The sequence below is a fragment of the Artemia franciscana genome, chromosome 19, assembly GCF_032884065.1.
Source record: "Artemia franciscana chromosome 19, ASM3288406v1, whole genome shotgun sequence".
NCBI lineage: Eukaryota > Metazoa > Arthropoda > Branchiopoda > Anostraca > Artemiidae > Artemia > Artemia franciscana.
Window position 1 is genome coordinate 26,973,892 of NC_088881.1, and position 14,537 is coordinate 26,988,428.

Sequence of the window (14,537 nt, forward strand, 5' to 3'; positions counted from 1 at the left end):
TAGGTTGAAGTTGATTTTTTGTGAATTTATTTTCAAATAAACACAACACTGAATAATAAAAAATACGTTCAACTTTTTGTGCTGAGAAGTACTTGATGTGAATATTTGAAAATCCTCTGGTTTCAGCAGTGGTACCAATTCGTGTAAGTGTTTGAGGGGGGGAAGGGTTAAATATATTTTTCAGAATTTTCAGAATTTTTTTTCAACGTTTTTAAAAAATACGCCAAAAAAGGTCTTTCTGAATAAAAATGCCAAAAGGCATTTTTCAGTATCTAGGAGGCAAATTCTCCTCTCCCAAATTTGGCATCCCGCAACCTGAGGTACTTTTATAAAATGATTTACTAATTATAGAAGTTAAATTGTAGAAATAGAGAGGGTTGAAGGATTTTAGGAATAAAGTTAAAGCAAAAATTGTAGGCCTAGTCTAATCATAGGTTTAATCAATCATTTAAGTTAGATTTCCCCTATTTTGAAGAGAATCTGGGGTGATTGAAGGAGGATTGAGGTGATTGAAGGAGGATAATTCTTTTGTTGCCTGAGGCCAACACAGCTATGCATGCTGATCTGGCATCCAAATTTATTCAAAGCCTCCCTCATTGTGTTGCGGAGCAATATTGTTGCAGAGCAACACTACTGCTTTCGTAGTTTTTTTTTGTTTTTTTTTTTCACCGTGATCAGCGACCTGTAGCTCCGAAGTGGTAAGAGTTAAAAATTTGAGATTTTTCAGAGGGAAGGGAAACGTGAAACAGAGTAAAAAAGTTCCAGAGAAGTTCCTAAAATTTCTAACAGTTTTCCATAAAAAAAAATAAAACCGTTTTTTTCTTAGAAACTCTGCATTCGATGTTTGGCGTCAAGTTAAGACGACCCTAGCTTCGGAAATAAACTTGTTAGAAATACAGTTATGCTGAACTCATGTAGAACTTTCATTTGTCTCTTCGAGAACCGGAGCACAAAATTCCGTAGCTCTTACAGATTTCCCGGAAATAATTCCGGAAAAGTCCATCTCGTTCCGATTTTTTTTGGAATTTTCTCAAATTTTCGATTTTGATGTTTCTTATATTTTTATCGAGTAGTGCTATGAAAAGTATGCAAGAAGAAGTGAAGTGTTCTATATACCAAGTTGCTTCGTTCTCTAAGAAATAATTTCTGAAGTTTCGACGTTCTAGAGGTAACTTCTGTTCTGGACCAGCTAGAATTTTTTTTCCAACGCGGTTCGACAGGTCTCGATCTCCTAACAACTGGATCTTACAATAGTTTCTCCGAAATAAAATTCCTTCTTTGGGTTTTTCTATTTGGAAGTTTTGTCATGCCCTCGGGGCAATTTAAATTTTTTGGTGAATTTGGTTTGTTTTATATTTTCCTAGTTTAGACCATCAAAAGTTAAGCAGAAAACTATAAGACGTTATTTCCGTATCTCTTTCAGATTTCCCGGAAATAATTCCCGAAATGTGCGTCTCGAAACATAATACTTCGAATTGGCGTCAAGTTAAGACGGCCCTAGTTTCGGAAGTAAACGTTTTAGAGATAAAATAATTATGAACTCATATAGAACTTTTATTGATGTTTTCGAGAACTGAAGCATGAAATTCCGTAGCTCTTACAGATTTCCCGGAAATAATTCCGGAAAAGTCAATCTCGTTCCGATTTTTTGAAATTTTCTTAAATTTTCGATTTTGATGTCTATTTTATTTTTATCGAGTAGTGCTATGAAAGTTATGCAAGAAGAAGGGAAGTGTTCTTTATACCAAGTTGCTTCGTTCTCTTAGAAATAATTTCCGAAGTTTCGACGTTCTAGAGGTAACTTCGGTTCTGGGCCAGCTAGAATTTTTTTCCAACGCGGTTCGACAGATCTCGATCCCATAAGACTGGAACTTGCAATAGTTTTCCGGATATAAAATTCCTTCTGTAGGTTTTCTATTTAGAAGTGTTGTCATGTCCTCGGAGCAATTTAAAAATTTGAAATTTTTCTGAGAGACGGGAAACGTGAAATGGATTAAAAAGTTCCTCAGAAAGTGTGTAAAAATTCCTAATAGTTTTCCAGATGAAAAATAAAAACCGTTTTTTTATCGCGTAAAATAAAACCATATCAAAGATGCTTCAAGATAACAATCGAAGCCGCATTAGAAAAATGTCCTCTGAAGGACATAATGGAGACTGTTGCTCCGCAACTGTGTCCCATAGGGCACAGTTGCACGTGTTGCTCCGCAACTGTGCCCTAAGGAACAGGGCACAGTTGCTGCAACACTTCCCGTTGCACAGGCAACGGAGGTCTAGTTACACCCTACAAGGAAATTTTCAATTTTCTTCAGATCTTTCTTTATGACATCCTCCCATCCTAACCATGGATTACCTGCTTTCTATTTAGCCTTAGACAGTTGTCTGAAAAGGACAATCTTTGGCAATATGTTATCCTTAATCTGCAGAACATACTATAGCCACCTCTATCTTTCTCTCATAATAGCCAAAGAAAGTAGGATTGAACCACACTTTTTGTACAGTCTACTGTTTGAAATATGGTCAGTCAGCCAGGTACCCAGAATGGACAATTTCTCTGGAAAACATTAAGAATGTTTCATTAAGATTATAAACATTAAGATTATAGCAATCAATGCTATAATCTTGGTTTGCAGACCAAATTTCCACCATCTTTTTTTTTTTTTTTTACTGTAAAAAAAACATCTTGAGCCTTGGGTGTTCTACTTTTTACATCTTCACTGCCAAAACTGTCTTTACTAACAATACTACCAAAGTAAGTGAATCTGTCCACCTGATCAATCTTTTGTTACCCAATGTTGCCTTTTCATCTTTGTCCAATCCTAGCCTTAGTGATTTTGTCTTCTTAACATTAATTTTCAAACCTATTCTATCACCCTGAATTGGCAAAACCTCTAAAAGTTCATTCATTTTGCTCATACCTTCATCTAAGATGCTTGAATCATCAACATAATCTTAGTCCAGGAGAGTTTTCCCTCCCCGTTTATTCCATGGTCTCCAATGGCCTTTCGTGTGCTCCATAAGATGAAGTCCCATCAAAATGATCCATATAAAGGGGGATAGAAAACAACCTGCTTAACTCCTGATTTAATACAAAACCAGCTGATAACGTCATTTCCTACCTTAACTGCAGCAGTATTATTCTCGTACATAGCACTGATTACTTTAATGTATTTATCTTATATACCATACAATAATAAGGCCTTTACTAAAGCTGTTTCAAACAGTTCGTGGTAACAAACTGTAGTAAGGAGTAACCCGGCTCAATAGCAACCAAAACTCTAAAAAATGGAGTTTTGATATCAATAGCTACATCAAAAGAATCGCATTTTAATGCTGAATTTAAATATATAAGTTTAATCAAGTTTAGTCTTACCCATCAAAAGCTACGAGCCTGAGAAAATGTGCCTTATTTTAAAAAATAGGGGGAAACAACCCATAAAAGTCATAGAATCTTAACGAAAATCACACCATCAGATTCAGCGTATCAGAGAACCCTATTGCAGAATTTTCAAGCTTCTGTCTACAAAAATGTGGAATTTCGTATTTTTTACTCAGAAGACAAATGAGGGGTGCGTGTTTATTTGTTTGTTTTGTTTTTTTCCCAGGGGTCATCGTATCGACCAAGTGGTCCTAAAATGTCGCAAGAGGGCTCATTCTAACGGAAATGAAAAGTTCTAGTGCCCTTTTTAAATGATCAAAAAATTGGAGGGCACCTAGGACCCCTCCCATGCTCATTTTTTCTCCAAAATCATTGGATCAAAATTTTGAGATAGCCATTTTGTTCTGCATAGTCAAAAACCATAATAACTATTTCTTTGGGAATGACTTACTCCCCCACAGTCCCTGGGGGAGGGGCTGCAAGTTACAAACTTCGGCCAGTGTTTACATATAATAATGGTTACTGGGAAGTGTACAGTGTTTTCTGGGGATTTTTTTGGGGTTTTGGGGGTGGGGTTGAAGGGAGGGAGCTATGTGGGAGGATCTTTCCTTGGAGAAATATGTCATGGGGGAACAGAAATTCAATGAAAATGGCGCAGGATTTTCTAAAATTACTATAAAAAAAATGAAAAAATAAACATGGAAAAGTTTTTTCAATTGAAAGTAAGGAGTAGCATTGAAACTTAAAACGAACAGAGATTATTACGCATATGAGGGGTTCTAATAATACTTTAGCATAAAGAGCGAGGTATTTAGGAGGAGATAAATACCTTGCTCTTTATGCTATACTATTTTTAGTAATTTCAACTATTTATTCTGCTGCCTTTTGGATTCAGGGGTCATTCTTAAAGAATTGGGACAAAACTTACGATTTAGTGCAAAGAGCGAGGTATTAACAAGGGAACAAACCCCCTCATATACATAATAAAAATTTAAGAATATAAAAGTTTGTTACGTTAGCTAATTCATAATTTACGTATATTTTTACTAATAAAAACATTCGTTAAATATTAAAATTTATAGTTGCCTTTTTATGTAACCGAAAATTTGCAGGGCAACTAGGCTTTCCCCATCCCTTATTTCTCAAAATCGTCTGATCAAAACTAAGAGAAAGCCATTTAGCCAAAAAAGGAATTAATATGCAAATTTCATTTTAATAATTTAAGTGTGGAGAGCCAAAATCAAACATGCATTAATTCAAAAACGTTCAGGAATTACATAAAAAACTAGTTTTTTTTAACTGAAAGTAAGGAGCGACATTAAAACTTAAAACGAACAGAAATTACTCTGTATATGAAATGGGTTGTCCCCTCTGCAATCCCTTGCTCTTTACGCTAAAGTTTGACTCTTTGCCACAATTCTACTTTTTAAAACAATTAAATCTATTTTTCTAATTTAATCTGGTCTGGTCCCAGATACGCCTGCCAAATTTTATTGTCCTAGCTTACCTGGAAGTGCCTAAAGTAGCAAAACCAGGACAGACAGACCAACAGACCCAGACAGACAGACGGACAGAATTTGTGATTGCTATATGTTACTTGGTTAATACCAAGTGCCATAAAAATCCTATTCATAATCTTCAGTAACTTATTTCTAACCTTATAGCTACCATATTTAAGAAACTTGTTTACTACACTATCAGCACATGGAAGCTTATTATTTTTAATCCTTTTAGTAATGTTGCTAATTCTTCCTCACAAAACAAATCTTCCTTCACATCCAAGGTATTACAAACTTTTTCATTTTCCTATTTATCTTTTCCTGCAGCTCTATCTCAGCTTAGCACATTCTCAAAATGTTCTACCCAACTCTCTTTGCCTTACAGCAACTTTGCCCATATCTCTCATGGCCTTAGAACAACTTTCCTTGTGTGTGGAAAGGCCAGATTAAGTTGAAGAGATGTTGTTCATCATGTATATTATTTGAACAGAAAGAAATCACAATAAAAAAACAAGTCAAACCCAAAACAAGCAGAAACTATCACAAAGAGGAGTAGGGCTAACATCCTCCATGCCTTCTAAGACATGAACATAATTTGGACTTTATGTCCAGAGTTACTGACAATCCCCTCTGTATAGGATATTATTCCAATTGAAATAAGAAATTCGAGTCATTTGGCTTCCTTTGAGGCTGTTGTTAAGAGATTCTTCCTTGCAAAAGAATAGTATGATAATGATGCAAAAGTATAGTAATAATGCATGAGTGTCATAAGTAGAATCTTTGTATGTAGTAATATGTAGAGTAGAGATGACTGCCACCTGCTGCCAACAAGCCCCTCGGGGCTTGTTGGCAGCAGGTGCAGCAAAATGTTTTGTATACATGTTTTTGAAATAAATTAATCTAATCTAGACTGGATCAGTGAGGATTTTAGATAATGGTTTGACAGATCTTTGGACAACATTCCAGGGATCCAATGATAGATTACTCTATATATTCAGGGTGTAATTGCAGAGAGATTGATGCAACATTTCTGACTCTCTTTACACACAGGGATTTATCCTTCTTAATGACCAAATTGTGTCTCCAAAGTTTGTTTTTCATGGATATTATATCCAGGACAGTTTTGGCAGGCTCTTATGTTCTTTTAAACCCTCTTTAACAATCCATCATATCTACATCTAGAGAAGTCATGAAACGATTTTGACTTAGAATTTAATAGCATAGTCCCACTAACACAGAAAGGCACAGTGTACTACCACACAATATGATTTCTTTAAATTTTAAGGGGCAAAAATTCAAGACAAACTAGTGTTCTTATTTATAAAAAAGGCTAAAATAGACAGGTTTGATCATATCTGGAACCAAGTATACTCAGTAACATGTTGATGAAGAAAACTATCATCCAGTGCTTGAACTGAACTTGGGAAAAAAAATTAATATCAGAATATATTTTACTATGTGATAACCAACCAATACCAAGAGCATTTAAGTCACAAACAATCCCAATTTTGATGATAGTGAGTAAAGGTAAGTAAGTTAAAATAGTAGGTTCTCATATTTTAAAGCACTATCAACACTCCTTGAAAGGGCTATGATACATAATTACAAAACAAAGGTTTTGGGAAAAAACTTGAATGTCTTAACTCTAAATTGACTACTTCATGTCCTTAATCATTGAACTCAAAATCAACTGCTTTATATTTAAAACCCAAAGAAGAAGAAACATAGACTCTTTGTATTTGCATTTGATAATAGCCACTTAATTGCTGTAAATGAACAGAAGGATCACTACAGTTCTTAGGCAGAAACACAGTCACAGCAATCACACAGGGTTTTCAGCTTTGAACAAAAACAACAAACTCATGCCACTTTGATGATAAACTAGCTACATTTGTATGGATGACAATAAATTGCTCACACCTCTGAAATGAATTGGGGATGAAAATGAATAAACATGATTATGAATTCCAAGGTGTAAGGAAAAGGTATAGATAGTAGCTTGATAAGTATGTCCCAACAAAAGAGTCTGCAGCCTCCCTGAATTAGTAGGTAATGCAGATGCAGAAGATATTGCTGCTTGCCAAGACTATGTAAGTGGTAAAGCCTATAGAGATTTTAGCATAAACATGTCTAATGTAAGCTCTACATTTGCAACAGATCATGATGAGTCATTTGTCAGTGCCCTATCAAGTGTTTGTAGAAGAAAACCTTCAAATAATTCTTCTTTCCAGTTTTGTCAGTCAGAACTAAGTGACATTAATGATGTCTATACTGACCAAAAAGATGGACTATTAGTGTTTTACAGTAATGTAGGTTGTATCACCACCAAAACATATACAATATAGGCTGTAATATCAACTACACTTGAAGTGAGTGAGTTTTTTATACACACAAACACAAAAGAAACTGTGATGCATTACCTTAAATTGTACTTGCTAGCAATATAGACAAATCCAGTGTATAATAGATGTTGGTGATGGGGCTGTGGGACATCTGCTGCATCCCATTGAGTGGGCCGTGGTTTTATTACCCAGTCCTTGTTGAGATTTGATTTTAAGCTATTGATTGTTGTAGATCCCACTGTCATCTTGCTTAGACAATTCCACAGACTTGTTATTTGATTGTCAAAGAAATAGTCTTTGTCATCAAACTGGAGCAACTTATAGGTCATTATCATGTTGCCTCAGCATTGAAAGTCAGAGTATGTAGCTTCAGGCTCTGCAGTCAACATCCATACTCTTTATCTTTGAGATCTTTAATGCATTTAGTTGCCTGTCTTTAAGCAGATTCAAGAGCTATCTGGTCTGTTTTATTAATTTGTGTAGTAATTCACATTCCATAATTCAATCTAGGTATCACCAGGCTTTTATAGAGTCCAGTCACTATTACTGGGGATCTACCAGTGATTGTGTGCTTGATGATACTAAGAGTTTTGTTAGCCCTGCATGGGTGTGGCATTGACTTACTGGGGCAAAGATCCCTGGTTTACAATGGTTCCAAACCTTGTGAATCCTGAAGGAAGAGGAACTGTCCTGTACATCACAACAACCCTGAAGGTAGGAACTTTCAAACTTGATCTTCAGTATAGACCATGGGCACAGCAGGTGTGGATAAAGATTGAGCAAAAGGACCACCCTTTAATTATAGAGTGTATTTAAGCCCCCCCCCCCCCCCCCCTGTCAGAAAAGTTCCCACACAGCAATTACAATGTCTAAAAGTTCAGTGATGAGTCATCCTCCCATTACAATTTAATTGTTGGAGACTTTGACCTGCCCCAAATCTCACAAATTAATGGCTATGATGCTTTGGGTAACAATGATGACCAGAATGACCCACTCTTTGAGTGCCTCCAACAGTATTCATTATATCAGGCTATTAATTTCCCAAATAGGTACCAAGGGGGGCCGGAGCCCAACTCTCCAGGATCTCCCATTTGTTAAAAATAAGGAAGCAAAGATGTTAAGGATAAGATTGGTCCTTTGTTAAGGGGGCAGTTTCCCCCCCCCCACAATAGCTTAAAGAAAAAATTATACAGCCCATGCCCCTTGACTATCTGGATATGAACCCCCTCTTGCCCCCCCCAATAAAAATGCTGGAGATTTGCCTCTGCCTCTGTTGAAATGAAAAATATAGAGTAGGTTTGGCTTGATTTGAAAAGGGTGCTTGTGCAGACAGCTGCAAAATGTATAACAATCAATTGGAAACAAAGCCTTAGAACCCTCCCTCATATCACAAAAGAAATCCAGCCAGTAATTGAAAAGAAACAAGAGAAAGTACAAGGATGTTCCAACATAGGTAAACTATGACAATTTTAAACTAATGGAAAACAAAGTCTGGTACTTTATAAAAGAACTTACAGACTAGTATGAGGAGTGATTAAAATCTGCATCAAAAACCATCCAAAGAAGTTTTGGAAATATACCTCTATTTAAAACTTCAGTACACATTCAGTAACAGAACTCTCAGTTAATAAGGATACTATAGCTAATCCTGGAGACATAGCTGATGTCCTGAATGAACAGTTCAAGTCAGTTTTCACACCTCTAGATAATGCCCCTTGCCATAAATACTTCAGTAAAATATTGAGAAGCCTATACAATTTATCAACATGTTATGGATTATATTATAGATATAGAACAATTATATTATATTATAGTTTATAGATTATATTATAGTTATAGATATAGAACAATGGTTCAAAAGATTGAATCCAAAAAAGAAATCTGTTCCTAAAGTCTCTAGACATCAAACAAGTTCCTCAACATTGGTAAAATGTAAACAGTACACCTGTCCAAGTTAGTAAAATTCCGTCAGAGCAAGTAAAATTCTTGCAGGAATTGTGAATACCACAATTCAAGAACATTTTTTTGATAACCAACTGCTCACAGACAGCCAACATAGCTTCTGGTCTGGGCAATCAGTTGAGATAAATCTTATTGATGCTTATGACTATATCATTGAGTTGCTAGATGATGATACTCTAGTTGACATGATTCTTTTTTATTTTGTCAAAGCATTTTGTAAAATCTGTCATCACTGACTGAAGAAAAGACTAACAGCTATTGGCATCCATCTGGAGGTGGTAGAATGGGTGATGAAGTTTCTTACAAGAATAAAGCAGAGAGTTATGGTATTTGGTGAAAATGGACAAGAATTATTCTTGGAAGTTGACAGTGTTGTCCCTCAGGGAATAAACTTATGTCCAACATTGATTAATGTTTTTATTGATGATGATCTAGAAGCTACAAAAAATAAGAAAAGTCTTTATGTTGAGGATTAAAAGCTTATAGGCTCTGCAGAAGAATCAGCTACAAGAGCTTGAATACAGGAAGACCCATATTTTGCTTTCACTATGGGCCTGTACATGGAAGCTTGAATTTAAAATTCAGAAGTGAAAATCAATACACTTTGGGAGAAAAAAATGTAAAGTGGCAGTACTTGTAAAGTTAGCTTAGCCTAAGCTAAGAAAATTTCAGTAAGGAATACAGGGCTAAAACATACTATGGGAAGGTATCAGCTACTATGTTAACACTCTTCTGATTCCTCAGTCTTAGAAATTTGCCTGTTTGACAAGTCTAGGCCTATACCTAGAAGTTTAGAAAAAAAACATTATACCTTAGTTTTCAGTCTCTTCTTCTCTGGTTTTAGTTTTGGAAATACAGTTCCTGTTATTTGAGTTGAATTTTAAGCCATATCAGTGGGTCTTTCCAAAATTTAGGAAATATATTTGCAGATCTTTGAAACTTCATGAATTGGGAATGAGTTAGGCCTAGATTGTGAAGCTGAACTTTTCTTGAGCTTTATTTTAGGCTATGCAGAAGATCTATTGAGGATGGTTTCAGTATCATAACACATTTTTTAAAGGTCATTTAAGGCCAGTGCTCTCTAGAGGTAGAAGAGGTAGGAAGCCTAATTCAAAATAGGCTACTTTCCCTCAGCATGTTTTAGTCTGTAGTTCTAGGCCTACCCAGAGAGTTTCATTTTTCCTACCCTAATGTAAGATAGCACAAAGTAGCTTGTCTAGGATTTTACTTTATTTTTTAACACTTCCTTAGGCCTATTCAAGAAACTACCCAGCTTAAAATGCTTTTCCTTAGGCCTCAAAGTAACTTTAATCTAACTAATAGGCCTATGGTATAGCCTAATAACTAAGTGTTTCTTGAATTCAACAAAAATGTGAAATGAGGAATATTGTGCTACTCCTGTTATATTAATAGGTTAGACTAGATGTAGGCTATTTTATTTAGCCTAGTTAAGTAGAGAAAACAGTTGCCAAAATTAGTGAAGGAGACATTTCACGAAAAAAAACCAGCCTATGATGAGGAAAGATAAGAATCTTAGGTTGGTTAAATTGGCATATTTCTTTTATTCAGGAAACTTAAACAGCACTTACTATATTTGTATTTTTGACCGGGACGAAAAATTTTCTCTTTCCCGCCATTTTCAAATTTAAAATATGGCGGGCTTCGCCATCCAATATAAAATTCTACCATAAATGTTGAAATCCCTATCTAGTCAGAGAATTTCATGGACGCATCATGGTTGCAGCCATAAATACAACTCATGTGATAAAGATATCCAACTGTTCAATTTCTCACGGATGATAAAATTGGAGCTTCCTGATGTCGATGTTCATCTTCCTACCGAACTTCCACTCTTAAAACACCTTATTCAGGACATTTGATCCTGACAAAGGAAATTCAGTAGAACTAAAAATAATTATCTTATGACTACTCATTAAAAATTTTTTACCCTTTGATCATCTAATATATGTTTAGGATAAAATTTTTTTCTCATTTAATTCTGTGTTTTTCTATTGCCTTTGTGGGGATCCTTAGGGCAAAGCCCATCATAATAATCATGTAAATTTGGATCGAACGCAACCCTGCTTAGCTTTTGATTTAAGACGGAACTAGCTACTAACCTAATTTCCAACCTTAACCGCAGCAATTTTATTCTCATAAAATTATGAAATTTGATTCTACCATATCATGGCACCGCAATACCGCTGCTTAAGTAAAGAAAAATCTTGGCACAATGTATTATTTATTTTTTTGTGGTTTTAGACCAGGACACTTCGGAGAGAAGGAGGTGCCGCAGAAACTTTGAACAGGGCTTATTCGATTGAAAGCTCCCACGCCAAACATTTCCCCAAACACATCCAATCCAAATGTTAAGATAACCAATTTGTTCAACGTAGTTGAAAGATTTGGAAATTTTGTCTTTGAGGATGACAGTTCCTCTACAGCCCTCAGGGTAAGGGTTGTAATTCATGACCTGGGGGCATATAAAGTTTATATAGAAGAGATGATCGTATAGACTTCGTAGGGAACTCATTGGATTGGTAATCAGAAGTTTTAGTGCCATTTTTGAGATTCAGAGTGATTGGACGGCGGCTACAAACACACACATGCCTCTTAATGTCTCATAATGTATCCAATTGAAATTCTAAGATAATATTTTATTCAAAATAGTCCAAGGACTATACAACAAGGCTTTTGGCGTTGAAGCAAACTGTCAGATCCTGGGGGCAAGGGTTATAAGTTATGCCCCGGGGGCACTTAAAGTTTCTATAACAGGTATGGTTGTATAAACTTTAGAAGAGTTTCCTTTGGCTGAAAACTGGAAGTTATAGTTCCCTTTAAGAATAAAAGTGATGGAGGGTAAGTAGCCTCCCTCCCCCGACTATCCTTCTTTTCACCAAACGCATCCCATTGAAATTGTGAGATAGCCAATTTGTTCAAAAATGGTCCAGAGAACATATTACAATGGCTCTAGGGTTAATACAACCCCCCAGAGCCGCGGAGCAAGGGATGTAAGCAATGGCCTGGGGGTAATTAAGGTTTTTATGGAATAGCTGTTTGGATAAACTTTATTTGAGGGTCATTTGATTTGAAATCAGAAGTTTTAGTACCCTCTTTAAGAGTCAAAAGTGATTTGAGAACCACCAGCCCCCTTCTCCACCCCCATTATTTCTCCCAACACATCCAATTAAAATTTTGAGATACAAATTGTGTTCAATGTGATTGAAAAGTCCAGAAATTATGTCTTTGAGGATGACAACCACCCAACAGCCCTCAGCGCAAGGGTTGTAAGCTATGCCCCAGGAGCATTTAAGGTTTTCACTGAAAGGATGGTTATATAAACTTAAAATGTGGCTCATTCGTTTGAAAATTATGTGTTCTAGTTTCGCTTTAAGAGTCAAAAGGGATGGAGGTCAACTAGTCCCTCCCCTAACTACCCTTCTTTCATGAAATGCATCTGATTGAAATTGTGAGATATCTATTCTAAAACTGAATAGTCCAAAGAACATATAACAATGCTTCCAGTGTTGACACAACCCACCAGAGCCCAGGGGCATTGACTTTAAGTTATGCCCTGAATGCAAGGTTTTTTTTTAGAATTGGTTGTCGTATAAACTTCAGATGGGTGTCATTTGATTTTAAATCGGAAGTTCTAGCGCTTTTTTCAAAAGTCAAAAGTGATTTGAACCTATAACAATGCCTCCAGGGTAGACACAACCCCCAAAGTCCAGGGGCAAGGACTTTAAGTTATGACCAGGGGACATATGAGGTTTTTATGGAATGTCTTTCGTATGAACTTCAAATGGCGCTCATTTGAAATGAAATTGGAGGTTATAGTGCCCTTTTTAAGAGTCAAATGTGATTTGAGAGCAGCCACCCCACACCCATCATTTCCCAAAAACAAACATCCAATTTTTAGACATCTATTTTTTCAGCATTGTTTGAAGTTTCAGTAATTATGCGTTTGGGTATGTCAACCCCTCCGCCCCTAGGCCTCAGGGCAAGGGCTGTAAGGTAGGTATATTTGTTCATTGTTGTCATCTAGTATATGTTCTTGAGAAAAGGTATGCATGTTTGACAAGTACTTTCCCAAAATAGAAAGGATATTAAAGTGAGTCTTTCAAGGAATATTTAAACTAAAACAAAGCATGTTATGTATATGGATTGTCAAAAGCGCATAACTTAGGAATGTCTAAGTAAATTAATTTCGAACTTTCGGGAAATGATAAGGGAGATGATCAATTGACCAAAAAGACAATATTTGCACGCTACTACTATTACAACTACCGCTGCTTCTATTGCTACCACTACTATCACTGGAGCTACTACTTCTATAGCGGGTACTACTGAGGCTGAGGATATGGAAATAAACATCTGAGGAAACGTTGAGGGGAAACGTTAAACTAAGTCAAAGCATATTATGTGCACACAGATTGACAATACGGACGCATCACCAATATTTTTGGAACGATTTATCGTGCCAAATGGAAACTTCAGGGGTATCATGAGTGGGATATTCAGTTGACCAAAAGGTAAAATGAGCCAGCTAATACTGCTATTAATACTGTTGCTACTACTTATAATTATATACCATTACTGCTACTAATGTTCCTACTACTACAACTACTACTATGATACTAGTGCAATTGACGCTAAGCATGTGAAATTGAAAATTTGACAGAATACTGAGAGGGAGTTCGAACTGAATCAAAACACACTATGCGCATGCGGATTATCAAAAGGGTATATCTCAAGAATGGATTTGGGTAATTAAGTTGGAACTTTCAAAGAATGCTTAAAGGGGAAGAAAAATTAACAAAAAGGTATGATATACATGCCACTACCAACACTACTACCACTGCTACTTGTAATAATACTACTACTTCTGCTAAACTATTCCAAGTACTACTTCAATTGCAACAGCCCTAGAGTATGAAGATGAAAAGGGCGACAAGAGGGGGGGGGGGTGGGGTTAAAAGTGCAAATCAGCAATGTTTTGTAACGTCTTACTGTGCCAAGATGAAACTTCCTGGGCATTATGAAAGGGATGTTCAACTGATCAAAAGGCAAGATGTAAATGCCACTACCGCTATTAATGCTGCTGCTACTACTGTTACTGCTACTACTACTACTAATGCTGTACCAACACTGCAACTACTTCTCCTTCTACCACCGCAACTACTGTGATGCTAGTACTACTAAGGCTAAGTATATGAAAGTAAAATTTGAGAGAATAATGATGGCACATTCGAAATAACAAAGGACACTATGTGTAATTAGACTGTCAAAAGAGCATATCTTAAGAATTAAGTTGATTAAGTTGATTAAGTTGAAACATCGGGTGTTGAAGGGGATATT

The 14,537-nt window shown here is 36.1% G+C and overlaps 1 protein-coding gene across 1 annotated transcript in view; it reads right to left on the reverse strand.

Moving 5' to 3' along the window:
- The window catches only part of LOC136039500 (uncharacterized), a gene marked incomplete at its 3' end in the record, with an annotated part of 36,345 nt that extends 25,512 nt beyond the window's left edge, over window positions 1-10,833 (reverse strand). The window contains 1 exon segment of the mRNA XM_065723288.1: window positions 10,769-10,833. Within this exon segment, the coding sequence (XP_065579360.1) occupies window positions 10,769-10,816 (48 nt within the window).
- Window positions 10,834-14,537: the final 3,704 nt, after the last annotated feature.